Source organism: Rhinolophus sinicus, chromosome 4 (genome assembly GCF_057876585.1).
Source record: "Rhinolophus sinicus isolate RSI-liver-muscle chromosome 4, RSI-T2T, whole genome shotgun sequence".
Taxonomy (NCBI): Eukaryota; Metazoa; Chordata; class Mammalia; order Chiroptera; family Rhinolophidae; genus Rhinolophus; species Rhinolophus sinicus.
Genome location: NC_142504.1, coordinates 46,388,180 through 46,400,797, shown reverse-complemented (window position 1 = coordinate 46,400,797; position 12,618 = coordinate 46,388,180). Strand labels below are relative to the sequence as shown.

Here is a 12,618-nt window from a genome sequence, read left to right as displayed (position 1 = left end):
ATCAGGTAATTTAATAAACTATTACCACAGGTAAGTGAAATATGGATGCAAAAAAGTACTGTTGGGTCAAAAAAGCTGGATACTTTGGAAAGGCTGAAAAGCATGTCTCTAAAACACTTACTAAAAAACTAAATGTTAGTGAGGCAACTATAAAAGATTGAGAAAAAAGTGCCCTATATACATAGATTGCTTTGAAATTATTGATCTCCTTAGGGAACAAAAAAGTAATAGGAAATCAGAGACAATACATTACTAGAGGTTTTATGTAAGAAAAATGATTGTGAACTTCAATTAACTGATATACAAATAAAGGGCCTTAATCTACATCAGAAGATGGGTGAATAAATGTACATTTATATGTTTCAGGTTAAAATAAAATGTTTAAGATATCTTTTTTTTCAATTAACCAACCACCCATTGGTTCCAATTAAGTCTAATAAGAGGGTTTCTCTGACTTCACAGAATAATTATAAAATTAAAAGACAAAATGTGTAAAAGTGCTTTGTAAATTGTAATGTGCAATTAAAATGTAAACTATCTTTATTGAAAACATAATAAATACATGCCACCAGATTTTAGTCCATTTGACGACATACACCAAATATAGATAAGGTGGAAAAGCAGGTATTTGAGAAACTCATTATTTACTGAGCACTTCCTTTAAATGTTACTGAGGTAGCTAAACATTTATTCACAAGGTGGAAAAGAGAGGAGTCAGAGGAACAGACGCACCCTTACCGCCAGAGGTTTGGTTGGATCCACAAAAAGGAGCACCAGAGAAGAATACATTCAAGTCAGGATAGAGCCCATAAACCTCAATTAATTGTTAACAAATAAAAATAACTTCTGTTCGTTTCTAGCCACGACATAAATACATTTGATATTGTCTATTTGCCAATTTTGAAACTTAAGCTATGTTTCCACCTTTGCTTCCAGGAACTGTGGGTCGCGGCCACATGACAGCACACAGTGCAAAACGGCTATCTTCTCACAGTCCAGGCGGGTGTTCCATAGAAACTCTAGTAAATACGACTGGTTGAGGAATGCTCTATAGAGCTTTCCAGAACACCAGTCCAGTACCAGGGACCCTGACAGTGACTGTAAAGGACTATGAGGTAGCATATCAATCACTTCATTGTTTCCTGGGGGGAAAAAAAGTAGATTAGCAAATAAAAGGACCCCCTCTCACCTCTCACCCAAACATAAACATTAAAGTCAAAACAAACCCATATGGACCATGTTGTGGGAGAAAAACTACAGCCATACCTGTCGAAAACAAACTGTGGCAGATCAGGTCTGGGTGTTGAATGTTAAGTAGATGAAAGAAATGACCAGGTAAGTAAACAGCCACATAATAGTCTGTAAAAGAGAAAGATGTGGGCCATTGACATGTGGTAAGAGCTATACAGGTATAGATAAAGCCCAGAACTTCACAGTATCCCTATTTTTCTTTGAATCTCTTAAAACACAAAAGTTTGACCAACATGATACCAATCTCTCTGATGTCAGTACATTTCTTCTTACCAGCCAGATCTCATTTATTTCTATCGGTGGCTAATTTTCATCAGACATTTAGCCATGATTACCTTAATTTAATCTATAGTTTTGTTTCTAAGTGAATTGTGGCTTTATGGGACTCTCAATGGTCTTTGGGAGTACATTAGAATAAAAAATATTAAGCACTATGAATTATTCCTTACTCTGGTAGGCTGGGAATAGCTTCTCATGGGAATTTCCTTCCGTTTCTGCCAGTTTGGGGAAGCTCTAAAATGTAGTCTCCTGTGTTTGACCTCATCATCCTCACCATAGCCATCCTCATCTCTGTTGTCATTATTATCATCGTGATCATCAGCATTTTGCTTAGAGAAACTTTAAATTGATACTCATCAAAACAATCTCCGCAGGCATTCTGACACTTCATGAAGTCCTAATTGATTTCTCTGCATAGCTAGCTGCCTAGAATTCACACCTTCACGTCCCTGCACTACATATTTTTGTACCAAGAACACTTGTATACAGATTGAACCAAGGTATAAAAGTAGACTTCTGGTGAATGGGAGGGTAGAAGTACCAATAATTGTTTAGGATCGTAGGAAAACAGAAACTCACATAATAGTAGTGAATTTCATATAGCTAAAACGTTTAAATTATAAGTGAGCCAGCTGGAAACTCATTTTTCTAAGAAGCAAAGAAATATATGCTAATCGTTTGCATAGGAGGCATTATGTGCAAAGGAAGGGAAAAGGGATGTAAAACTCCAACCAACTGGCTTATAAGTGTCCTTTCAGTCACTGTGGATTAAGTGATATTAAAGTGCTTAGCACAAATGGTTGCAGTAATATAATTATGGCAAACCTGAAATAGCAAAACACAAATAATAATATAGTAGGGCACAGTGGTATGGATTTGGGTATCAAATGACCTAGGCTAACCAGTTAATTAGGATGGTACTATGTCTCTGGGATAGGGGGCATTTGGAAATATATTGAGAGTGTTTTGGGTTGTCACAATCATTGGGGTAGAGGGGGGGTTCCTACCGCCATTTGGTGAGTGGGGCTCCAGGGATGTTAAATGCCTCACTGTGCAGGACATTCTCACACAAAGAATTACTGTCGCACCAAAAATGTCAGTACTACCTGTGGTAGGCTGCATGATGGCTTCCAAAGATGTTGATGGGCTAATCCCCAGAGCCTGTGAGTATATTACTTTAAGTGACAAAAGGGACCTTGCTGATGTGATTAAGGATCTTGAGACAGGAAGAATATCCTGGATTATCCAGTGGACCCAGTGTAATCACCAATGTTTTTGTAAGAGGGAGATTTGTCTACAGGAGAGAAGACCATATGATGAAAGAGATTGGAGTGATATGGTCACACGCCAAGAACTGCTAACCTCTAGTGGGGGCAAAAAATGCATTCTTCCCTAGAGTCTCCAGAAAGAACCATTTCTGCCTACATATTGATTTTAGCTCCTCAAGATTCATTTCAGAATTCTGACCTCTAGAACCATAAGAGAATGTTTGTGTGTTTTTTAAGTCCTAAATTTATAGTAATTTGTTACAGCAGCAATACGAAACTAATATAGTGCCCCTTGTAAGAGACACTAAAAGAAGGCTGAGCACACATTTCAGCCTTTTTGAGCCTCAGTTTCATTGTCTGTAGACTGGGGATATCATCACTAAGCAGAATTATTGTAATAATCAAGATAACTTATGTAAAACAGCACATAATACTCATTTAAAATGGTAGCTTTTTATTTATAAACATATCTTTCTTATAGAGAGGTGTTTGGGGAGTCACAAAAAATTTCCAAAAAACTCTGTTTTTTAATATTTCAATCAATATAAACCCATTTCGATCAGTGACATTTTGAAAAATTTCATGCAATTACTAGAAAAAAAATACATCACTCAAAAAAGCAATATTGTTGTCATAAAAATTACCTCTAGAATAGTTTTAACTGGGTACAATTTTGTGTCTATAAAGTAAAATATGTTTAAGAAGGAACGTTGACCTACGTCAGATAACTTATTTTCACAAAGCTCTGGTACTTCCCCCCTTTTCTCATTCTGAAGACCGTAGATTAAATCATGCCTACCATTTTCAAGAGTCATTCCCAGGGGTAAAAAAAAAAAAAAAAAAAGATAACTTTGACCTCACAAAATGCCAAGTTGTTTTTAGTGGAAACTTTCCCACATGACGCTTGAGATGGGATGCTCATATATAGCACTGCTGATAAGAATCAAGTCCCAGACAAGACAGAAATCTTGTATTTATCTCTCTTACCACAGGAAGCAGTAGCATGAGGCCTCTCCAAGGCAATTTCCCACAGGTTCAGAGCTCCCGATAAAATGTGCCACATACTGGCCCACTTAGCATAAGATATCTCATCTTACCCATAGTATCATTCAAAACAAAAAATCTTTTCATGGATATTCATATTTTTTTGGTTCCAAGTTTGCCCGGTTCCCTCACATCACACCTGCCTAAACTTACGTCATGATAGTAGCTTTTCCTTTTTAAATATTGTGCCATGTCTCACACGTAGGCAAGCAATCGTTGAGTTTAGTCTTGTGCTGACCTGTTTGTGCCCCAACTAGCATGGAGAAGTTGCTTTCACTGGAGCAGTACAATAAACCCCTTCTTTATTTTCTTCCTCATAGATTCCCTTAATACTACTCAAGTTCCCTTTACCATATTTACTCAGCGAAAAACAACTCACTCAAGCTGATCCATAAATCACTTGGGGGACTTGGAAGCTCTTAGCAATTAGCAACAGGGAAATGGACCATTTCCCTAATGCCTTTGTCCTCGCCAGACTCAGGGACCAACATCATGTATTATTTCTCATGGGCTTTTAAAAAGGGAACACCTCATGTACTGTCATCATTTTTATACAAACAAATGGCTTTTAGGATTGCTACTAAAAACGTAAGAAAGCTCACAGCGTAGGTTCTCTAAAAAGAGAGATGTACTCCTCCTCCCAAACCTCCCCCACCATAAAAAGGCTGATGGAGTTGGGGCGGGGAGAAGTTGTTTCCAGAGAAAACCCTCTCCTGTCAGGCTTCAAAAAGGTCAGTGATCCAAGTCCCAAAGAGGCATGAGAAAATGGGGTGACCAGAAAAGAAAATGAGATATAAAAGGATGAGGCATAGCATGTATTGGAAGGATGGCTCAGAACAGAGATGCCTCTCTCTCTCACTCACCAAGGTTGAGAAAAGTAATGCCCTGCGTCACACGTGAGTCGGCACTCCCGAGAGCAGCAGTGAAGGTCTTGCTGTGCCCTGTGGAGAGAGAAGCCATGAACAGGAAGCCAGAGAAAGCATGTTAAGAAACAAAGAGCTGGAATTCCACGCAAGGCAGTGACTCTATGTAATACTCGCATAATTTACTACATGTGACACTGATAAAGTAAGCCTCTTCAACGTCTAGATCTCCCGGTTCCCCATCATTCTCCAAAAGCCAGCATTGAAGGTGCATGAGCTGAGTGCAGTCACATTGCAGGAGTTGTTCCGGGTTTTTCTATAATCTTAGACCTTAACAGGTAGGTTGTGCTGAGAGGGAAGGAGCCAAAGGAATCCACTTAAGGATCCAAGAGATGGAGGAGACCCGGTGGCTCACTGACACATCCCTGACGTCATTAAGATGTTCTGAGACGTTTCGGAGTCACTTAGAAAGGGTAGTAGACTACTTACTAAACTCAGTGTATTAGTCTTCACTCTCCATTTTTCTAACCCTTCATCTTCAGAAAACTTTTATTTACTGGTTTCAATCATCAATCATTAGAAAATGTGTGAAAACTTTCCACAAAATATCAAACTTACACTATTAAAGCATCTCTATGTGGTTAGTTTGAAGTTACATTCAGTTTCTTCATTATTGAGTAACTATTGAACTTTTTTACTTCAAACTAACTTCTGAAGAAAACATTAGGCACTCCCACAGAATAGTAAACTGCAGCATGGCCTGGCATGAAATATTTTACATTTTGAAAAAAATTCATCTTTAAAAAATGTTAACTCTACCCACGTTATAGACTATATAGACACTAATTGAAGAAACTAAACAAACAAAATAAATACTCCTTAGCATGGGTCAGACTTAAACTGTTAAGAGGTCATACTGTGGCTGACTTCAGAAATGGAAAAGGTTGGGCATTTCACTGTGCTCCCCACGCTGACTTGGACATATCAATTTCTTGGGCAACAGATGAGTGAAATGAAATAAATGTACTTAGTTCTAAGACCTGTTAAGTTCTGAGACCATGAAAGTTTTAAACGAAATCCTTATGTACCTTTATAAGTTAAGTTTGTTGATACTTTCTAATTAGTAATAATAAAAAAGAAACACACTTTGGGCAAATACATCCATTAGGATTGGTTTATAGGCCTAGAAAAAGATATAGGTCAGGATAAAAAATATATACTATATGAAAATAATTAGCTAATTTAATATTTATCACTAGTGAATTTCTTCAGGAAATATGTATTACATAGATATAGAATATATACAGCTATATATAGATATAGAATATATACAGACTATATACAGATATAGAATGTACTGATAAAATTTATTGCAAAGTAATAAGACTTTAAAATGTATCAAATTTGCTACTATTTGGAAAAAGTGATTATGTAAAATACAAAATAAATGAAAAGTACCTTTATGAAAGTAAAACACTGAATACGTGATTTGTTCCCAAGAGTCAAACTTCGGGCTGTAACATACACACAAACTTCCTAGAAGTAAGAAGGAATTTAGTAGAGCTTAGTAGAATCATAGACAAATAAAAAGTTTCCTAAACCACTTACCCTTACTTCCATTCCTTTAGATGTCCTGCCTCAATTTACCTCATTTTTATTTCCGAGTTCTAGAAATGGTACATTAACAAGCTGCTAACAATTTTCAGTTTCACAACGCCTCAGCACCCACCATAAGCAGTGTACTGTGTAAGCTACTGAAGGGTAGGAAAGTGAATGGAGACAGTCCTGGGTAGGACGTCATGGGAGACTACAGAAGTGTCCAGAGCTTCATGAGATGCCCCTAACAGACACACACTGCTCTGCCCTCTTAGCTAGCTTGTCTTCTAGTCATCACTAAGAGCGATAGACCCTGATTTATCTAAAATGTGTCTCTTCTCTACAGAAAGTTTCCAGTCTTCTTATTTATCTAGAATGAAAGGCAAATTGGGAAAATAAGAGCAAACATGATGTGTGAGCCCCCTACCCACCCATATTTAGGTCATGAAGGGCCTTGGCCCGAGGGCGAAGAAGACAGCTCCTGGCATAGAGTGACCTTTCCAGATGAGCCCTGACGGCCTTCCCTTAAGCCATCTCCCCAGAACACCCTCAGCCCTCCCACCTCCTTCAATATGCAAACCCGCACATCATCTCCAGCGACTGTTGCTATATGGACAGCTAGATAATGTCCATCAAGGACCTACAAATGTGGGCATTATGCTTAAACTGATACTTCAGTCTAATGACAATTTTTATGTGATTAACTGAAATAAGAGATTTCCCTGGTGGAAAGGAACTTGACAAGGAGTCTGGAAACCTGGGTTCTTGTCCCCAAGCTAATATTTAATTAGCTGTGTGGATTCAATCATTACAATACTTCAGCGAATCACAATATTTTCTCTGTTATACTGTACTAGTTCCTTTAGCAAAGAATCACATAGGAAAAAAGCCCCTGAGAAGGCTGCTTAAGGATTATTATAAGCAGTCTTTATAATATTTACCATTTGTGCCTATTTTTAATGACATTTAAGACTGCAATGCATTGCTAGAAGTACATATTATTGCAATATCTTAAATACAAAATAAACAAAAAAGACTAGCTTTATTAGATAAAAGTAGTAACAATTCTATCAGATATAAAATTACAGTTATGGTTACTAAGCACACAATGTCATTTTCTTTAAAATGACAGCAGACTCACTAAGAATAAAAGTAATGCTATACTAAAGCATAAACAAAAATAATAACTATAAGAGTTACAAAGGTCCCATGTAGCACTTTGATTACTTTCATATAGAAAACATATTACCAGCAAAAAAACGACTGGTTTATTCTGTTCTTTTATATTCCATGATCACAAGGAGAAAGACATGCTTAGTTAACAAAGTTAAAAGTTCAGCTTCACTAATAACAAAGAAATAAAAATTAAAACAAGGCACCCTATTTTTCTTTTCAAATTAGCAAAGTTTTAAAAACGATCATCAATTCTGTCACGGGAACAGTAGGAAGAACATTCTCAAATAATAATAGTGAAAGAGTGAACTAGTACAACCTCCCTAAAAAATACGTTTTGCAGAGGATTAGACATAGTCATACCAGTAATAATTCACTAAGGAATCCATCCTGAGGAACAACCATGAAATGTCAACAATATAAATAAGATGACAACCTCCACTCTAGGAAAATCCCCCGCACACCATTCTTTAGAGAATTGAGGTTATTGTTTTCCTTGCTTTGAAGAAAGTTAAAGTGAGATGTAGAATAAATGTACCCAATTACATACACTGAGAGCCATATTCAGATCTCATAAGCAAATATTTCAAATAGTTAGGCTGTGGCTTAATTTCCCTCCCAACCCCAAAGTGGGGAAAAAACATAGCAAGGTGACAGGAGGTGTACATAGGCTCTGCAAATCTGCCCCACTCATAGAATTTTCTTTGATAATGGAAATATTCTCTATCTGTGCTGTCCAACATGATAGCCCCTAGCCACACGTGGTTACTGAGCACTTAAAATGTGGCCCGGAAGTTTGAGTCATAGGAATGGCGGCAGCGGGGCGCACTTTTTGAGTTCTCCTCTGGATCTTATCACAAACGGGACATCCATAACCCATCAAAAGACTCTCTGCTCATCACACAGAACAGCTAAGAGACTCGTGCAAGGATTACTTGAAGGTGGGCAAATTGTGCAAGCGAGGGAAGGGAATGGAGTGGAGACGTGGCCCGCATCTGCAGCGGTGGAAACGCAGCCTGCATCTGTGGCTGTGGGGACGCGGCCCACACCTTCGGCTGTGGAAACGCGGCAGGCATCCGCAGCTGCAGAGATGCAGGGGATGCCAGGACGGAACAGATAGCATAAAAGCCAGGAGGTGGGCTCTTTTCCTGCGTCCCACAGCTGATCTCTCCTGCTGAAGGGGCAGCATATACAGGATTTGAGGCAATAACCTCAGTAAGATCTCCAGTTGGGCCCTAGGCTGGACAAAGGACACAAACTCCATACCTGGGCCCCTGCCCCCATTCTTCCAATCCTACCCCCACCCTTCCAGAGACTTAAACTGGCCCCTGAACTGAGGAGTAGTGTCAGATTACAGAGGAGCCTTAGTGCTCAGGCTCATGGAAGACTGGCGTGCAGCTCTGACCCAGGGAAGAGGCTGGGAAGTGTGATTTTTGCTGGGCTAGGAGAAAAGAGACTCCTCCACCCCAGCCACCACTTTATCTGGCCTGCTGGAAGAGTGTGACACTGCTGGGCTGGGACAGAGAAGACCCCTCCATCCCCAGCCCCCACCCTTTCTGGCCTGCCTAGGGCAGGGCAATTACAACTGCAGAGGCACTCCCAGGGATCAGCAGTAAGTGGCAGACACAGCTCCGGGCTTTCAGCAGCTCAGAAATCTCCCGCCCGCCACTCACACACACACACGCACACACGCACACGGAAGAAGTTCCCTAAGACTCAGGAGAAATGGACACAGGGCTGGTGGTGCTACTCTCAGTGTGCACATGTGCAGGCAAGAGCAGAACCTGCACTGACTTTGTAGAAACTACCATCCAGACCCCTCAGCCCCCCTTCATCTAAATCTGCAGTCCCAACGTCACTCTGGGCACCAGGTGACCAGGTCTGCTTGCACAATACGCAGAGGACTCTTTGGTAAAGCAGAGGACAACCTGGAGATTACTTGGTGGGCTTAAGCCAAGACTGGCGCTGCTTTTGGTTTTGTTTTGTTCTGTTTTGTCTTTATATCTTTGATATCTTTGCCTGTGTTGAGTGGAGGTTGTCGGTTGTTTTTACATGTGAAGGTATTTGACTTTTTTCTTTGTTCTTGTTGTTGTGCTTGGCGATTTGCTTTGTTCTGAAATTGCCCTACCAGGGCCCAGCTTAAGAGGCACAAGATTCACCATACCCAGAGGCGAACTCCAGACCAAACCAGAGTGCTACCCGGTTTGACCTACAAGTGACACACCCAGAGGGAATTCTCTACAGGCACAAGAGCCCATAGAGACCAAACCACATATAAGGGGTCAACCCTCACGCAGCAGAACAACCTGCTGTGGGCAGAGTCAAGTCTCACAACTAGTCAGCCTAGGCGTCAACCCCCCCTACTCACAAGCGAAAAGCAATTAAAGATCTTCTTTAACAGGACAATAAACACAACACAAGAGTCACCTTTGGAGCACATGCAGAGGAGAAGAACGAAGTGGTGCAAGTCAAATATAATGGACACATACTACTTAAGATAACCCAGCAAGAACTAAGTGCGATCTACCTAATACATTGAAGCAAACAGAGAGAGTCAGCCAGAATGGGGAAACAAAGAAACATGTCCCAAATAAAAGAACAGAAGAAACCTCCAGAAATGGAACCAAATGAAACAGAGGTAACCAACCTATCAGAGACAGAGTTCAGAACACTGATGATAAGAATGTTTAAGGAGCTTAAAGACAACATAAAGAAGGATGTAGAAATCATAATGAACAACCAGTGAGAACTAAAGAACACAATTACTGAAATAAAGAACACACTGGAAGGAATTACCAGCAGGCTAAATGAAGCAGAGGATCGAATCAGCAACTTAGAAGACAGTTAGCAGAGATCATCCAAATGGAACAACAAAAAGAAAAAAGAATAGAAAACAATGAAAATGGTTTAAGAGACCTCTGGGATAACATGAAGCTCAATAACATGCGCATCATAGGAATACCAGCAGGTGAAGAGAGGAAGCAAGGGATCGTGAACATATTTGAAGTAATAATGTCCGAAAACTTCCCTAACCTGGTGAAGAAAACCGATATACAAGCCCAAAAAGTGCAGAGTGTTCCAACCACGATAAACCGAAACAGGCCCACACCAAGACACATTATGGTTAAAATGGCAAAGGTTAAAGACAAAGAGAGAATCCTAAAAGCAGCAAGAGAAAGACAGCGGGTTACATACAAGAGAACTCCTATAAGACTACCAAATGACTTTCCTACAGAAACTTTGCAGGCCAGAAGGACGTGGCAGAGATACTCAAAGTGATGAAAAACAAAGGTCTACAACCTAGATTGCGTTATGCAGCAAGGCTATCATTTAAAATTGAAAGAGAGATAAAGAGCTTCCCAGAAAAGCATAAGCTAAAGGAATTCATGGCCAATCCAACAGTGCAGGAAATGTTAAAAGGGCTTCTGTAAACAGAAGAAAGAGGAGAAACATCTAAGTAATGAAGAACAGAAATACAAATAACAAAATGGCAATAACTATGTACCTACCAATAATCGCTTTAAATGTAAAAGGATTAAATGCTCCAATCAAGAGACATAGGGTGGCTGAGTGGATAAGAAAACAAGACCCTTGCATATGCTGTATACAAGAGACTAACCTGAGATGAAAAGACACACAGGCTGAAAGTGAGGGGATGGAGTAAGATATTTCATGCGAGTGGAAATGAGAAAAAAGCTGGAGTAGCTACACTTATACCTGACAAAATAGACTTTAAAATGAAGAATATATTAAAAGACAAAGATGGGCACTATATAATAATAAAGGGATCGATCCAACAAGAGGAGATAACTCTAGTAAACATCTATGTACCCAACATAGGAGCACCTAAACATAAAAAACAGATATTGACTGACATAAAGACAGACATCAACAGTAACACTATCATAGTAGGGGACTTCAGCACACCTCTGACAACAAGGGACAGGTCCTCCAGGCAGAAAATAAATGTGGAAACAGCAGCCTTAAATGACACATTTGATCAGTTGGATTTAATCAATATTTTCAGAGCATTTCACCCCAAAGCTGTAGAAAACACAGTCTTCATTAAGAGCACATGGAACATTTTCCAAGATAGACCACATGTTAGGTCACAAAACAAATGTCAATGAATTTAAGAAAACTGAAATCATACCACACTGCTATGAAATTAGAAATCAAATACAGGAAAAAAACTGGAAGACACACAACTACATGGAGACTGAATAACATGTTACTAAACAATGAATGGGTCAACAATGAGATCAATGAAGAAATCAAAAGATATCTCGAGACAAACGAAAATGAAAACACAATGACCTCAAATCTATGGGCTGCAGCGAAAGCAGTCCTAAGAGGGAAATTCATAGCAATGCAGACCTATGGAAACAAACAAGAAATGTCACAAATCAACAGTTTATTCTTACACTTAAGGGATCTGGACAAAGAACAGCAAAATAAGCTCAAAGGGAGTACAAGGGGGAGATAATAAAGATCAGAGTGGAAATAAATGAATTAGAGACCAAAATAACAATAGAAAAGATCAATGAATCCAAGAGGCAGGTTTTCAAGAAGATAAAATTGACAAACCTTTAGACAAACTCATCAAAACAAAGAAAGAGAGGACCCAAATTGATAAAATCAGAAATGAGAGAGAAGTGCCAACAAACACCACAGAAATCCAAAAAAATTAAGAAATTACTATGAGCAACTGTATGCCAACAAATTAATCAATCTGGAAGAAATGGACAATTTTCTAGAAGCACACAACCTTCCAACAACAGACAAAAGGAGGCTTTACAGTTGTAAGTTACTCTGCTTTCAGGAACCATGTTAGGTGTCCAATTTGGTACTTTTGCAGGTATCAATTAGAACAGAAGTATTTCTCAGAATATCTCAGTATCGATGAGTGTCACTATAAATCCTGAGTGTGTGGGGACATGGGGAGGGGCATTCTGTAGGACCCAAAACACCACCGATAATGTCAAAAGGCTCACGACAGATCAAAGACAAAGGAAGAGGTGCATCAGAGTTCCCTAATGGAAAGGTAATGGCGACTGGGAGCTGGTGAGGAAGACAAACTTGAATGGATGAATTTTAAGAACAAAAACACACTTGAAATAAATACGGCACAAATAAGTTATCCA

The 12,618-nt window shown here is 39.3% G+C and overlaps 1 protein-coding gene across 4 annotated transcripts in view; it reads right to left on the bottom strand.

The window, feature by feature from the left end:
• The window catches only part of GSAP (gamma-secretase activating protein), a 101,140-nt gene that overhangs the window by 40,370 nt on the left and 48,152 nt on the right, over positions 1 to 12,618 (bottom strand). For all 4 annotated transcript variants that reach the window (XM_019744568.3, XM_019744572.3, XM_019744569.3 and 1 more), the window contains 4 exons: positions 6,164 to 6,241; positions 4,706 to 4,783; positions 1,267 to 1,359; positions 925 to 1,142 (listed from right to left, as the gene is read on the bottom strand). In XM_019744568.3, coding sequence (XP_019600127.2) covers positions 925 to 1,142; positions 1,267 to 1,359; positions 4,706 to 4,783; positions 6,164 to 6,241 — 467 coding nt within the window. The remainder of the gene's footprint in view (positions 1 to 924; positions 1,143 to 1,266; positions 1,360 to 4,705; positions 4,784 to 6,163; positions 6,242 to 12,618) is intronic.